This window comes from Microcebus murinus, chromosome 22, assembly GCF_040939455.1.
Source record: "Microcebus murinus isolate Inina chromosome 22, M.murinus_Inina_mat1.0, whole genome shotgun sequence".
Classification (NCBI taxonomy): domain Eukaryota; kingdom Metazoa; phylum Chordata; class Mammalia; order Primates; family Cheirogaleidae; genus Microcebus; species Microcebus murinus.
In genome coordinates this window covers 17334954-17351771 of record NC_134125.1, presented here as the reverse complement: position 1 = coordinate 17351771, position 16818 = coordinate 17334954, and the positions used below count along the sequence as shown (strand labels likewise).

The window sequence follows — 16818 nt, the reverse complement described above, 5'->3', positions numbered from 1 at the left end:
TTTAATAAGCCTAGTCAAATGGAGTTTCCGCTGATGAGACGCAGTATGTCTCAACAATGTTTCCATTCATCGTGTCTTCTCTACTGAGACAAAGGGGTGGGGCGCAGAGGCTGTGAGCAGTGGCAAGCGTGTGTTCATGACACGTGGCCCTGAAGGGGTGTCCCATCCCCAGCTGTTAACAGAAGCTCCCTTCCAAGAAAGTGGACCCACGCAGGTGGGGAGGTACCTTTCAGTTGGTTCTCTAGTCTAACGTTTCTCAAAGTGGGGTCCCAGGATGAACAGTTTCAGCATCGCCAGAGAACCTGCTAGAAATACAGGCTCTGCGGGACCAGCTTAAGCCTACCCGCTCAGAATCTCTCAGGCTGGGGTCTAGCAATCTGCAATCTAATAAGTCCTATGGGGGTTTCTGACACACTTTTAAGTATAATAACCACTGCTCTAGAGCGCCATGACCCCTGTGGCAGGGTCACCTTGGGAGTCTGTTAAAGAACCAGTGGAGGAGTAACCTCCCTCCATCCCCACCAAGACCTCCCTCCTGCGTCAAACCTTCAGGAGGTGCAGGCAGAAGCTACACGGTTAACCACTCCCCAGGTGGCTATGATTTTTTTTTTAACATGTAAAAGCAACACGTATAAGCCCGTGGTAACTTTTTTTAGGGGGAGGGGAATTAAAGCCCTTTTTTCAAGTAAAATCTTACATGGGCCCCCCCTATACTGCATTTCACCAAAGGTGAGCTGACACTGATTATAAGATGCTCTTGTTACAGAGTGTAAGAGAAGAAGGCACTCACAATTGTTAAATAGAAGATCACATTGATGGTTAAGATATGACCCAATTTAAAAGATGCAGAAAGGTGGGAAAATGTGCATTTGAGAATTGACAAAATATAGAATGAAACCCAAAACTGCAGATACTGCAACTGATGCCAGTTTGAGAGCCCTTTGACCTCGTCCTTACCTCGTTGGCAGCCCCCGAAGAAACACTCATGGTTTCAGGAAGCACAATGTAAAATGATTGCATCCAAAAAGGCAAACCACAGAGTAGAAGAAGATGTCTACAATACATGTATCTAACAATGCAACTTATATCCACAGTATATAAAGAACTGCTACACATCAATAAGAAAAACAATAGAAGAGTGGGCAAAAGACTTGGAAGACCACTTTGCCAAAGAGATAACCAAATAGCTAGAAACATGTGAAAAAGCACACAGTGGAAGACAATTTGGGACTACCACACGTCCGCCAAAATTGCTACATGGAAAAGACAGACACTACCAAGCGCTGGTGGGGATGCAGAGCAACTAGAACTCTCACCTATTGCCATGGGAGTGCAAATTAATACAAACGCCTTTAACAAACTGTTTAGCAGTGCCTATTAAAACTGCACATAGAAATAGCTTTTGTAAAACCCAGCAATTCCATTCCTGGATATATTCCTAACAGATATATGTATAAAATGTGCACCGAAGGACATGGTACAAGAATGTTTACAGCAGGTTTATTCATAACAGTTCAATTTTTTAAACTACTAAATAAATATTGATAAATAAACCTGGAAACAACCAAATGTCCCTTGAGAGTGGAATGAATAAGCAGTGGTCTATTCACATGGTAGAATACTAGACATCAATGAAAATGAACAATTCACAACAATGCAGATGCATGTCACAAACATAACGTCCAAGGGATGAAACCAGACACAAGTGAGTCCACACATTTGTGTGCATTGAGGTAAAGTTCGAAAACAGGGAGAAAAGTATCTATAGCGTTAGCAGTCGGTTGGGTTATCCCTTGGGTGCTAGGGACTCAGGAGGCAAGAGGGGGATTTGTGGGGGAGCTGGGAATGTCCCGTGTCTCCTTCTGGGCATCTGTTGCAACAGAACATCAGTGCATTTACTTTGTGAAAATTCGCTGAGCTACACAGTTATGACATGTGCACTTATTTGTATATTGGTCTGATTTAAAGTTTAAGAAGAAGGAGGTGAAATAGGAGGAAAAAGAACTAGGAACAGGAACAAGAGGAGGAGGAGGAAGGGAGAGAGGGATTTGGGGAGAAGAAAGACATCATGACACTCAGTCATCTACATGTGCTTCCCGGAGAAAGCTCTGCTTTGCCTTCTAGTTGAATTATTTTTATGGAATTTCTATCACGCCCTTGGCTTGCAGTTCAGTATGATGCTACCAAAATCACTCCTGCAGAATCCCTCTTTTATTTACTATGTGAATATTGCTGACGTCGTACTCCGCCCTATCCCTTACTGCCCATTTTATGAGGCTTCATGGGATAAATTTCCCTAACACCTCAATACTCTGAAAAGTTACTCATCTCAAGAACAAGTGGTTTTGTTTGTTTGTTTTTCAATCTAGGCACAACATGTCTATGGAATATCTAGTTTCCTTCTTAGCTTTGGCTTCTAGGAAGCTCAGTATTAGATTTTCCAGCCCAACTTTAATGGTTCTATTCACCCATTCTGTGTCTATTCCATGCCAGGGAGCTGTGGTTAGTTGACAAACAAGACACATCTCTGCCCTGGGGGGGTCTCACAGTTTGGCGAGAACACAGACATGCAGAAAGTTGTTAGAAAACAGTCAATCAACGCTGTGAGGGGAAACACAGGGCTGGTGGTAGCACACAGTAGGGCCCTAACGCACCCTTCAAGGTCAAAGACGTCTTCTTGGAGGAAGTACCACCCAAGCTGAGTGAAAGGGATGAAGAGGCATTCGCCTGGTGCAGAGGGTGGAGGGCGATGTTCCAGGCAGAGCGAACAGCACATGCAAAGTCTGTGAGGCGAGAGGGAGTCTGAAGCCAATGGTAGATTTCCATTTTCTCTTTCCCTGGCTTTGTATACTCTTCAACCTTTATTTTGCTTTGCTCTTAGCTTTTACTTTAATTTGTTCAAGGCTCCATACAATCCTTTTGTAATTATATGTGATATAAAGACATAAAGAGCCAGGCAGAATACCCTGCAGGTGCAAACACTTGTTTTCTTGGTTCAAGTCCCAGAAGCCTGAGCTTTCCTTCCTTCTCCACATTCCCCCGTGAGCTGTTGCTCAGGATGTTGAGGATGTTCATCTCAGCCCTCCATGTCTGTCCCAACAGCCAATGGGCAGCAAACCCCCTGTGGGCCCTGACAGCTCGTGATTAATGACTGCCTCAAATGTCAGCTCACTGGGAAGGAATTTCTACAAGAAACCCCCTGATATTCCCAACCAACCCACAGCTCTTCAATTTTTAACTTCTGCTGCTCCATTCCTTGCTGCTTTCAGCAAAAGAGGTCAGGCAGCTTGCTCCCTAGAGACACGAGTGAGACTGCCAGGCACTGTGAGTCATTGCAACTTAACAGTATTTTGCATAAGAGGGGACAGGCTCAGGGTGCAGTGGCTCAGCCTGGCCTGTCCTTGCACCCTGTGCAGATGGGACCCTTCCTAGAAGGAGCCCCAGCTTCCTCCTTCCTCATGGCCAACTCCACAGTTGACACTTTATTGTGGCTTTAGGAGTGGGCATGGGTGAAATAGATGCAATTTCACAGGGAGGATGGGAAGGGGTGGAAAAGAGAGAGCTCCTTCCCAAACCTTATTCCACATTCTCACGTGAGCCGGCCAGGCTCAACTCGGGCTGTCAACATGGGAAGAAGAGTGTGTTCTGTTGGCTTTATCATAAATCCGATTACAGCTCCCTTTGTCCTTCAACCAAACCAAGTGATACTATCAGTAATAATAACACCAGGCCCTTGCAGGTGTAGCAAGCCTTAGTTTTGCTCTGGAATGACAAATATTAGCCCTCATTGCGTTAGAATGCTTGCACTTGCCATTGCTACTTTCTCCCAGATCTGCACATAGATGGCTACATCGAGTTATTCAGATCTGGAACCAAAATAGGCTCCATTCAACCTCCATTACTGTCACCTCCCTCTGCTTTGTATCCATAACATGTCGCAATCTGTAACTCGTTTGCTTGAGGTCTATCTCCCTCTAGACCTTGTGAGGACAGGGACTTCACCTCGTGTCCCTAGCTAATTTCCAAAGCGTCTAGTCAAATGCCTACCACATGGGAGATGTTCATATATACACATTTGTTGAATAGGTGAATAAATGGGTTCCATTTGGTCTTCAACAGGACCCTGTAAGGTACCCAGGGCTTTGTGGGAAAACAGAGCTGGGGCCCAGGCACAATGGCTCACACATGTAATCCTAGCAATCTGGGAGGCCAAGGCAGGAGGATTACTTGAGCTCAGGAGTTTGAGACCAGCCTGAGCAAGAGTGAGATCCTGTCTCTACTAAGAATAGAAAAAGTAGCCGGGCATGGTGACAAGTGCCTGTAGTCTCAGCTACTCGGGAGGCTGCAGAAAGAGGATTGCTTGAGCCCAGGAGTTTGAGGTTGCTGTGAGCTACGATGATGCCACTGCACTCTAGCCTTGGCGATAGAGCAAGGCAAGGAAGGAAAGGAAGGGTAAGGAAAGGAAAGGAAGGGTAGGGAAGGGAAGGGAAGGGAAGGGAAGGGAAGGGAAGGGAAGGAAAGGAAAGGAAAGGAAAGGAAAGGAAAGGAAAGGAAAGGAAAGGAAAGGAAAGGAAAACAGCACTAGGAATAGGATGAAGCAAGGAAAATACTCATTTAGGGTGTAAAATGTAAGGGGTGCCAGAGTACTCAGAAATCAAGATAATATTTTAATGTGATATTTTTAAAATGTCAATACAAAAAACTATGATGATTAAAATATCAAAATTTTAAACAAAGACCAGATCTCACTGTGCAGAATAATGCCTCATTTGCCTCACCCGAATCCTGGCCCACGAATACTGCATTCATTTAAAATTTTGATATTTTGCTCATCAGGGATTTTTGTGCATTAATTTACAATTAAAGATATTGCATTAAAGCATTATTTATCTCGCTGAATTTTTTTGTGTGACCTTTTAAATTTTGTGCCCTAGACAGGTGCCTCCCTCACCTCTCCCTGGTCCAGCCCTGAGAGTCTGAAGGGAGGAACAGGTTTTCCGTGGACAGCAGCCCCTGGGTCTATCCACAGCCCACTGACCACACATCACGTTATAGCATATGACTCTGTCTAGGAGCTTGCCTGTAATTTGCAGTGGCCTTCTTGGGGCAGGAAGTGTCTGGTTCATGTCGTGACACCCAGCCCATGAACTTAACACGAAACTAAAAGAGAAAACCTCAGCAACGCGGTCACGTACACCCCCAGCTTAGCCTTCTCCAATCCTATGATCATTTCCATACCCCAGGCAACAACTACTCTGAATTTTGTTTATTATTCTTATAAATATGTTTACGCCATGACTATCTATGTATATGGCCCTAATCAATCTACAGTAATGTTTGGGAAGTTTGCAAACTTCACATGTGTGCTATCCTATTTTAAGTAGTCTTCTTCTGTAACTTAATCATTTTCCTTTGGCATTATGTTGGCAAGGGCAATCCATGTTGACACATGTATTTCTAGTTTAAGGATCAGGAAACTTTTTCTGTAAAGATCTACATACTAAATGTTGGAGTCCGTGCAGGCCATACAGCAGGGCTGAGGAGAGTAGTTTCAGGTTGCAACTCAGCCCTGTCATTGTAGCATGAAAGCAGCCATAGCCATAAATGGATGAGCATGGCTATGTTCCAATAAAACTTTATTTACAAAAGCAGCTCAGCCATAAATGGATGAGCATGGCTATGTTCTAATAAAACTTTATTTACAAAAGCAGCTCAGCCATAAATGGATGAGCATGGCTATGTTCCAATAAAACTTTATTTACAAAAGCATCTCAGCCATAAATGGATGAGCATGGCTATGTTCTAATAAAACTTTATTTACAAAAGCAGCTCAGCCATAAATGGATGAGCATGGCTATGTTCCAATAAAACTTTATTTACAAAAAGCTGGTGGTGAACAAGATCTGGCCTACAGGCCATAACTGCCTGCCTCTTCATTCACTCTCACCTTTGATAACTCAATTTTTAACAATTTGTAACAAAATGTGTGTTCCCATTCCCCTATTAGTGAGTTCTCATTGGAGTGCTGACATTCAACACGACAAACTCTGTTGCTATGAACTTCTTGTCTTTTCACATCGACATGGATAAGATTCTCTAGCCTCTATACCTGGAAGTGGAATTGCTGGCCAGGGGGCAGAAAATGCCAAGTTGTTCGAGAGTGATTAGATCAATTTATCCCCCCACCAGCCGTGAATAAGAATTCCCACTGCTACACTATCTTGCCAACACTTGGCTACATCAGACTTTTCAATTTTTCCAATCTGATGTGTGAAATGGTACCTATTGAGGTGTCACTTTGCATTTCCTGATTGCTAGTTAGGCTGAGCATCTTTTCGTGAATTTATTGCCCATTTGAATTCCTGAACATTTGTGTTTTATTTTTATTTTTTATTTTATTTTATTTTTATTTTTATTTATTTCAATAGATTTAGGGGGTACAAATGATTTTTTGTTACATGGATGAAGTGTACGGTGGTGAAGCCAGGACTTTCACTGTACTCGTTGCCTGCATGGTGCATGTTGTACCCAACAGGGAGTTTTTCACCCTTCACCTCCCTCCCAGCCTCCCCTCTTCTGAGTCTCCAGTGCCCGCTACACCACTCTGTATGACCATTCTTATCTATTGCTTAGCTCCCACTTACAAGCGAGAACATGCAGTATTTTTTTTTTCCTGTTCCTGAGACACTACACACATAGGGCAATGGCCTCTAGTTCCATCCAAGTTGCTGCAAAACACATTATTTCATTCTTTTTCATGGTTCGTTAGTATTCCATGGTGTGTGTGTCTGTGTGTGTGTGCGGTGTGTGTATGTGTATATGCACACACACATATATACCGCACTTTATCCACTCATCAGTTGATAGGCACTAAGGTTGATTTCATATATTTGCAATTGTGAATTGTGCTGCGATAAACATACGAGTGCAGGTGCCCTTTTTATAAAATGATTTCTTTTCCTTTGGCATATATATATATATATATATATAACTGGCCATAAGAAATAATGTCATATATATATATATATATATATATATATATATATATATATATAATCTTTTGGAATGTTTGAAGAAATCAATCTTCTAATTGATTTGAGGAAGCTCTTTACATATTCTGGATACTCTCTGCCAGTTTGCAAATTTCAACTCCAAGCATGTAGCGTGTCTTCACTTTATGCTTTGATCAAGAGTTTATTATACTAACATAGTCAAATTTATCCTTTCTCCCTATGATTTGTGCTTTGTGATTTATTTAAGAAATCTTCCCTCTGGAGCCAGAGGAGGTTCAAATCTCGGTTCTACACTTGGTAGTTGTGTGGCCTTAGGAAGACAGGCACCTAATATCCAAGTTTCCTCCTGTGTAGAGCGGATACAATCACAGCACGCACCGCACAGGTCGTTATGGGGGCGTCTCTAAAACAATTAGCACAGTGCCAAGCACATCATCGTTCTCTCCCTCAGCAGACTCACATACACAGAGACACCACCCAGGGCCCCAAGAGGAAGGGTGGGGTACCTTGCTCTCTAGCAGGTCTGCGTTCTGCCGGAGTTCATTCCGTGACTTCTCTGATTTTTCTAGCTTCTGTCTCAGTGTCATCAGCTCCTCCTACAAAAACCAACACTGTAACAAGAGCCACTCTGGCCCAGCGATGCACAGCCCACTTGTGTTAAGCATGAGCAAAGTGTACGAAGTTCCAGTTAGAGAAAAGGAATAAGTTTTTGTGAGCCATTGCATAGAATGGTGACTATAAAAATAAATTGTATATTTGTGTATTATTATAAATAATAATGCGTTGTATCTTTCAAAATTGTTAAAAGAGCAGATTTTAAATATTTCCACGACACGCGCAAAAAAAAAATAAGTCTGTGTGTGGGGAAAGTGATAGATTTGTCAATTAGGCTGGTTTGATCATTCCACATGGTAAACATATATCAGAACATCACATTGTGCTACATAAATATGTGCAATTATTACTTGTCAAATTAAAAATAAAATTTAAAACAGAGCGGTTGGGAAATGGATTCAGCCAGCATATTGATGCTGCTGCCCAGATGCTAAATTCCTAGAAAACTTTTATCTTTCATTATTTCTGAATGTCAGTGTCTCTGCTCACACAAGTCTGGTCCAGCCCAGCCCAGTCTAGGAGGGGCTGAGTGCCAGTCACCAGAAGGGGACCATTGCTCCACCTGAGCCTGGGCATGCCTGCACCTGGAGAGTGTGCTCAGCACTTCACCTCCCCAAGAGTTGCTTTTCTGCAAGTGGCTCAATGTACTTGGAATGTCTCAGAGGAATATCTGGAAGAGGGCATCAGAGGACATTGGGTTGAGCTTTTCTTAGATCACAAATTTTCTGGAGCACTGGGTCCCAGATGCAAGCACCAATAAAGGGGGTGGCAGGAGGGAGTAGCCACCCGGGGCCCTTCCTGCTGCAGGGACTGACCTCCTTGGCTCGGAGCTGCTCGTGCCCGATGGTGGCACTCAGCAGGGGCCGGAGGGAACCGAGGAGCTGCCACCACGGCCAGTCCTTGACCGCCAGGAACACGGCCACATTCTTCTGGATGCACTGAGCAGCCAGTCGGCGAATCTGCAGGGGAAAGAGAACAGGGACTGGAGGGGTCCTTCCCGGCTCGAGTGAGGAGGAAGGAAGGACAGGAGCGAGAGGGTAGCAGAGGGGCTAGGGAGGGACTGGATAACTTTAAAGAAAAAAAGCTTCCTTTCATGGCACCCTTTTGATATGTCAACAGGCTCTCTGCACCAGGCATTATATGCCATAACTTATTCTTGCATGGCCAAATAATAACAGTAATAACAATAATGATAACGATAGGAGAAATAGCAGAAGATACTGCTCACTAGGGTTGCATCTTACATGTGGATTGAGTTTACAAGTCACCACGCTAGGCAAAAATTATCCTTGAAAAATCCCCAAAACTGGCCACAAGAAACAATGTCCCAGATTACATTGTCAGCTTAGAATGAGGGGACAGATTTTTTTTTAAGTGCATTTAAATACTGATTTCATGCTTCTCAAACTTGAGTGTGCACCAGAGTGCCTGGGAGGGCTTGTTGAAACACAGATTGCTGGACGGCACCCCCAGGGGGTCTGATTCAGCTAGTCTGGAACGGGGCCCTGGGAATGTGCATTTTCTAAGAGATCCCAGGGGAGGAGGCCGCTGCTGCTCTGGGAACTGCATTTGGAGAAGCACTGACCCAGCCATTCTTATCCCAGCTGGGGCCCGGGACCACACCGGCTGAGAGAGACGCTTTTCTCGCACCCCGTAACCACAGCCAAGCCTGAATGCCAGGCCCTGCCCTGAGCATCTTGCAAACTTCCACTCAGTCCTCACCACAGTCCCAGGGAGGCAAGTATTACTATTCTATCTCTTTACAGCTGTGAAAACTGAGGTGCAAAATGGTAAAGTCACATGCCCAGTGTCATCTAGCTTCTTGGTGGCAGAGCAGGTTCCAACCCTTGCAGCCAAGCCGTAGAGCCCAGACTCTCAACCTCGATTCCAAATCATCCCAAGACAGAAGCTAGTTGAGTGCAGAAGGCCAGTGGGGTTTCCCAGAATAGCTCAATTATTTATTTTCTCACCTTTTTCTGTTTTTGCCAAGTGCAAGCACTTGAGTTCACAAATTCACATAAACTAGAGGCACATGTAATGAGACTGCATTCTAATAGTAGTAGTAATTAAGACTAACAACACTATGGTAATATCAGCTAGGATTTATTGAGCAGTAATTATGTGCCATGCACTGTATTATTATCTCATCTCACCTTCACTCAGCTACTAAGAGGGAGAGGTGGGATTTGAACATGTACTTTATTTGTCCTCAGAGCCGTGTGGTCCATTGTTGAGGCTACAGAGAGAAAATTCAATCTCCAGAGATCTCTGAAGATGATGACCCAGCATGGCTCAGGACCGTGTGATCGACATGGTCTTTGGCCCCCAAGACCTCAGCGGCCAGGACCTGTGCATGTCCTGTCTGCTGACCCGTGAAAGTGAATTCCTCCAGAGATGGGACAGGTTGAAATCATGAATCAGCCCAGGAGGGCTTGGACAACCTCATGGATTCCTAGTGCAAGAAAAACATCCTCAATAATTTGATGTTAATGCCCCATAAACAATCACAGCGTCTTGCAAAGCATCACTTAGGAGCCTCACGACTCAGGTTAGGTCCGTGGACTGGCAGCGTTGGCATCAGCATGGGAGACGCGCAGACCCCACGCTCACTCCGGCCCCGCCGGGTCAGGATCTGCGTGCTCACGGTATGCAGTACCTTCAGCTTCTTGAATTCCTGGCGAGACAGAAAGCCCTTGCAAGCCGCCTGGAACAGAACGATGCTGTGAGACACCAGCTTCTCTTGCTGCTTCTCAAGCTTGGAGACCACGCCTGCCTTGAGGAAAACCTGGGAGGAAGGAAGGTCATAGGTGACTCCTTTGCTAAAACAGAGGGTCTGCGACGGGAGGTGCTTGTAACTCACACCCCGGCTGTCTTGCATTCACCCACGATGTCTGTCGGCAGCTGCCCCTGAAAGAGGGTCTAAGCGACCAATGCATTTCATCTCCTGGGTGCTCCCGTTTCCCCTCCTTCGGCCCTGGAGCCCCAGCGTGGTTCGTGCACCAGCAGCAGCGGTGCAGCCTGGGGCCCTGGTAGAAGTGCAGAATCTCGGACCTCCCTCCAGACCTGCTGAATCGGAAACCACATTTCACCATGACCCCCAGGGGACTCCTGTGCACATGGGTTTGCGAACCACTGCCGGGACGGGTGTGCCTACATGTTTCTGTGCACCAGAGTCACCCAGGAAGTACAGCCAATGCAGACTCCCAGCCCTCGCCCCAGGAAAGGTTGGGTGGTGGGTTTGGGGGTGAGGCCTGGGGGGTCTGCATTCTCTGATAGACACCACCACTGATCTGAGAGAAGCGGCGGCCTAGAAATACCTCCGTGCAGCCTTGTAAGGACGGGCGGAGACTGTGGGGGAAGTGAGGGCGGCCCTCCTTGGTCTGAAGAGGACGGGGCTGGGTGGGTGCCACCCATGGCGGTGCTCGGGTAGCTAGCGGAAAACAGCTCTCGGCACAAGATTTCCGGGCCTCGGCTCATCAATAACGCATGGCGCCCTCTGCAGCGCTCTGATCAATCCTCCGCGGCTCCCCACGGAGCCACCTTCTCCTACACTGCAGGGACCCGGAATGAGGAAACCGGGACCCCTGGACCGACCGACTGTCAGCAGAAGATTAAAGCGCAGAGTCCTGGAGGTCTGAGGTAGAGGATTTTCTGAAAGAACCTGAAGCTTTGGGGCCGGGCCTGCTGCAGCCAAGGCGATGGGTAGCTAGCTACAGCTCGGTGAGGCATCTCCTCGCCCTCCCAGCGGCGGGGGAAACATCCTCTCATGGTAGGATTTGAGTCCCTGCCAGGAAAGGAGTCGTGTCTCCAATGCCCTTATGCTACTTATTTCTAAAATCAGTCCTGTGCGTGTCTCTGTCCCAGGTGGCTTATAACCCAAAGGTGTCAGTTTCCCTGGAGGCACCGAAGAGATCTATCTTAATCGGTGGCATTATTGATTAATGGCTAACATTTAGGGAGCACACGCTGTGTTCTGCAACCGGGCTAAACCGCCCCTTGATACGCAGATAAGGTGATGTACATGCTTGTCCTATTTGGTAGTGTTGATCCTCTTATTTTGGGGAGGGATACAGTAAGTCTAAAAAAGGCATTTGCCCACGATCCTCAACTAGCAAGTGGCAATACCAGGATTTGTTTTTCCCTGTCTGACTCCAGACAAGACTACAATTTTCACTGAATGTAATTAACATTTGTGTGGCATCTACATTTTTCAAAGCCCTTTCTCCTACGTCCCATTTTAATACTCAAAGCAGCCCTCTGAGGGATCCATTGGCTCAGGTAGGTTATGTAATTGATTCAAGTTCACAGAGCCGGTTACCGACAAAGCTAAGACTTGAACCCAGAACGTGGGTTCGTCTCCTGCACCCATTCTCAGCGTCTAAGGAGGCTTCCTTTTCTCATCCGCTATGATGCAGACACCAGAAGTTGGAGGCTCAATTGCAATTCAATTCCAGGTGGAACAAAGTCTCTCAATCGATTCTCCATTGCCTTAGACCTATTTTCAGTAATGGAGACTATTGCACCTATCCGGCACTAAACCTTTTCTCGATGGGAAAATAAAAATTAGCACCACCAATTGGTACCAACTCTGTTTTGCAACACTCCCTGGCTTTGCAGAACATTTCCTCCCTGCCAGGCCGGCCACCAAGACAATTAGTCTCATCGAAATAAAGACACGATTGACTCATTACCTATCAGATTGCCTCAATAATGACTGTATTAATTTCACAAGCTAGTGAGTCTCAAAGGCTGCTATATATAAAAAAAAAAAATCAATGACCAAAGTGATGACAGCACCAGTTCATATATTACAATAGGCGGCGGGTGCTGCCCAAACCGCTATTGATTAAGTACGAAGCTTTCATTAAAAAGATAATTGCAAACCACCATACACAGGGTGGGAATAAGTCATTGCCTCTGCAGAATCTTATCTTGATTTTTTTTTTTTTTTGCCTTTTAAGAGCATATTGTAGACCAGAAGGCCTACTGCGTGTGGAATCACACCTTTTTAAAAAATGCCACAGCCCTCAGCACAAGCCCCGATAAGGCGCTAGGGGCTGAAAAATCACAAAGAAAAATCTAAATTATTCGCTTTTCATGGATCCAGCTGCTTATCGGACGCAAACAGAGTGTAGTATCGCCAAATCCCCGCCTCTAAGGAATCCATAGGGGCCACTACTACGCAAGCTGTTTTTCCTCTAAAAATTCTGAAGGCTGAGGTTTTTAAAAATCTGTTATGTCCATAGCTCCTGTATCTAGTAAGGCTGAGAAATTAGCTCCTCTCCTCCTAGTAATTTCCCAGATTAGAGAACTTTAATTCTTTAAACGTTAAAATGTTATCCTACTTGATAAGCTTCTTGCCCCAATGTCAAATGTATTCGGCAAGTAGTGACAGTCAACCCCTGCCAAACGACGATTTACCGATTCCTAAGGTCATCTTGGGAGGGAGAAAGTGGAGACTCCATTTTACAGATGGGGTAACTGATCCTGCAGTGCATAAGGTGTTGCATCTGCCCTTACCTTATCTCAATCTATTCCCCAGCCTGGCTTTTGAAAAGGAACGTTGATCTTGATTTGCTCTTAACACTTTCTTTGTGAACACCGAGCAATTATTCAATGATGTTTTATTCCTGAGATGTTTAGGCTTACAGACCTCTTGCTCCTGCCACTGCAAAACTGGAACAACCTTGTCCCGTTTTCTCCTTTACTCTGCAATAGCTGCTGGGATCATAAGGGCTGACTTTTGCATTCATGAAATGACCGAGTGACTATGGAGACCACTGGTTCTCGGACTTGAGTGCACTTTGGAATCGCCTACAGGGCATGTGACCGCCCAGACGCCTGGGCTCCACCCAGAGTTTCTGATTCGTTAGTCTGGGGTGAGCCCTAAGAATGTGTTTCTAGCAAGCTCACCAGTTCCACTGTTGCTGCTGGTCCCGGGACCACACTTTGAGAACCGCTGATCCAGAAGGATGAAGTGCGCAGAGCTGAAGAATGACCCCCCCCCCCACTGACTTAGGACCATCAAGACCCATGTGTAAAGAATGTGTTATACACAGTCATATGCCACATAAGGACATTTCAGTCAACAATAGACCACAGACGCGGCAGTAGTCCCTTAAGATTATAACACCCTGTTTGTACTATTCCTCGTATATATTTGTTTAGATACGAAAATACCACTGTGTTGCAGTTGCCTACAGCATTCAGTAGAGTGATGTGCCGTTCGGGTCTGCAGTCTTGCAGCAATAGGCTAGACCATATAGCCTAGGTGTGGAGTACGCTACCCTTTCTGTGTTTGGGTTAGTGCACTCTACGATGTTCATGCAACGAAACTGTCTACCGATGCATTTCTCAGAACATGTCCTCATCATTAAGTGACACATGACTGTATTACCATTCATGGACAATAGTATCCATGGCACAGTGGAAAACCCCTGGGTTTGCATGGAGTCTGTCCCCTCGGTTATCTATCAAACTTTGAAAAGAGGCTGATCTTCCGGAGGCACGGCTTCCTCATCGGGATATCAGGATCGTACTTATTATCTCGCAGAAGACCGTCAGGAACGAAGAAGAAGAAAATGTGCGGTTGCCGAGTGCAGTACCTGGCTCACGGTGGGAGCCCAGGGACCCACAGGTTTATTCTCGCTACTGAAAAAGTCAGCAGAGGCCCAGGTGCTGCAAATCCTGGCAGGAGAAATCGGGTTGGGACCACAGCAGAGTAATAACACCTTCGCAGGACCGAGCGGCCAGTGGGGGGGGGGGGTACTAGCGTGCAGGTGAGCTGAGGGGTGCAGCCAGTGGGAACAGCTTTGAGCTTTCCACAGAGAGGCCTGCTTTCAGGAACACATGATGGCACAAGCTCCACGAAGTACAAATTGCCAAGAATGCCACCATGCTGGGCTTCTGGGGAGTAGGACCCTTCCCGGCACCTCACATAGCACCTGGAGGTGGAAGGCGATCGGCAGAGGTTTATCGGATGCCATTAATCAACCAGCAGATAACTAGGTGGGGGGATGGACACAGCAACTTTTCCTTTTGTCTGTTCCCTCTCCGATCTGGATCTCTAAACTGTGTCCCTTCTTTTCCCCTGCCCAACACTGGATCCTTGAGTTTAAAATCTCTGTGGTGGCCGGGCGCGGTGGCTCACGCCTGTAATCCTAGCACTCTGGGAGGCCGAGGCGGGCGGATTGCTCAAGGTCAGGAGTTCGAAACCAGCCTGAGCGAGACCCCGTCTCTACTAAAAATAGAAAGAAATTAATTGACCAACTAAAAGTATATATACAAAAAATTAGCCGGGCATGGTGGTGCATGCCTGTAGTCCCAGCTACTCGGGAGGCTGAGGCAGGAGGATCGCTTGAGCCCAGGAGTTTGAGGTTGCTGTGAACTAGGCTGACGCCACAGCACTCACTCTAGCCTGGGCAACAAAAGTGAGACTCTGTCTCAAAAAAAAAAAAAAAAAAAAAAAAAAAAAAAAAAAAAAAAAAAAAAAAATAATAAAATCTCTGTGGCCCACTTCCCAAACTAGAACCCACGGAACACTAGCTCCAGGAGATGGTAATGAGCATTCCACAGAGACAAAAGGCTGGGGGTTCTGTGGTCAAATAGTTTGAGAAGCTCTAGGTACCATGTTTCCCTTCTTGAAAACTTGCAGCCTACACAAGCTTACTGGGGAAGTGTGAAGACTCTTCTCTAAACATTTAAGCATTATTTGGAAGAGCTTTTGGCTCAACAGCAGCTTGGGGAAAGCTATTTTTCTCCACTTGAATAATCATGTGCCTTCTCAAGGCCCTTCTTTCCTTTCACTACCTGCTGTTAATCGGCTGGGACTGTAGCAGTGTTCTAGCTGGTTGCAAAGGAGGAGTTAAAAGGCTCTGAGTGAGGATGAGTGTTTCTTCCCAGGTTCGATGGCAGCTCCTTTTCAGGCTCAGAAGTTTCCATTGAGGACCAGAGTGCTCATTCTCCCAAAGCCCTAACGTCCCCTGGGAATGTAATCTCTAGCCGGTGACATTGCTCAACGTTACTTCCATCCATATGATGACAGTTTGTCTTCACGACCTTGTAAGATAGGCAGGGCAGGAAATATTGGCTTTGTTTTTAGTTTGGAAGAAGATCAAAGAGATAATGGACAGCTGAGGTAGGACAAGAATCACATCTGGGTGCCCGATGCAATGGGCAGCATGTCTTAAGAGAGACACTCTACTCACTTGGCTGTACCCCACGGCTACCGCCTTCCTCTCCAGGCCCAGGGTCTGCAGCAGCTCCTCCACAGCCTGCGGGTGGGAGGAGAGAGGTCAGGAGGAGAAGGCACGCAGAAGGCAGGAGACGCTGGAAGGTCAAGGTCAGGCTAGCTGAACGGCTGATGCACCAGGAGCAAGGATGACCCTACATGTCTGTGAGCTGTGGCAAGTGCAGACGGTGAGCATGTACTGAGCGCCTACTGTGTGCCTTCCATTCTACTGGGACCATCACAGACTCCAATATGTTTCATCCTTTCAGCAACTTTAACGTGGGTCACCCTGCCACTATGCCTATTTTACAGAGCAGAAAACTGAAGGCACCAAATATTATTATAATATTATACAATCAAGGATGCAGCTTCTATGCAAAAGGGTATGGCAGTTCCTCAACAAATTACAGAGAGAAGTACTGCGTGATCCAGCAATTCCACTACTGCGTATATATCCAAAAGAATTGAAAACAGGGTCTTGAAGGAAAATTTATGCATTTGTGTTCATACCAGCGTCAGTCACAATAGACAAAAGGTAAGAACAACCCAGGGATGGACAGAAAAACAGTATGTAATATGTCCACACGGCGTAATATTACTCAGCCTCAGAAAGGAAGGAAATTCTGACACATGCTACAACTTGTATGAACCTTAAAGGCATTATGCTAAGTGAGATTCCACTTCTATTAGGTACCTAGAGTAGCCAAACTGATAGACAGGAAGTAGAATGGTGGTGGCTAGGGGTTCAGGATGGGGACAACGAAGAGTTATTGTTTAATGGGTATGGAGTTTCAGTTTTGCGAGATAAAAAAGAGTTTTGGAGATGGATGGTGGTGATAGTTGCATCACATTGTGAAAGTGCTCGATGCACTGAATTGTACATCTTATAATGGTTAAGACGGTAAAATTTTATGTTTTGTGTATTTTACTGCACACACACGCCAAAACAATACCCTAAGT

At 45.8% G+C, this 16818-nt stretch overlaps 1 protein-coding gene across 1 annotated transcript in view; it reads right to left on the bottom strand.

Annotated features, from left to right (window-relative positions):
• Window positions 1–16818, bottom strand: part of MYO18B (myosin XVIIIB) — a 259093-nt gene that overhangs the window by 139919 nt on the left and 102356 nt on the right. The window contains exons 22-25 of the mRNA XM_075996653.1: window positions 15836–15901; window positions 10285–10413; window positions 8444–8587; window positions 7520–7609 (exon numbers count right to left, since the gene is read on the bottom strand). Of these exons, the coding sequence (XP_075852768.1) occupies window positions 7520–7609; window positions 8444–8587; window positions 10285–10413; window positions 15836–15901 (429 nt within the window). The remainder of the gene's footprint in view (window positions 1–7519; window positions 7610–8443; window positions 8588–10284; window positions 10414–15835; window positions 15902–16818) is intronic.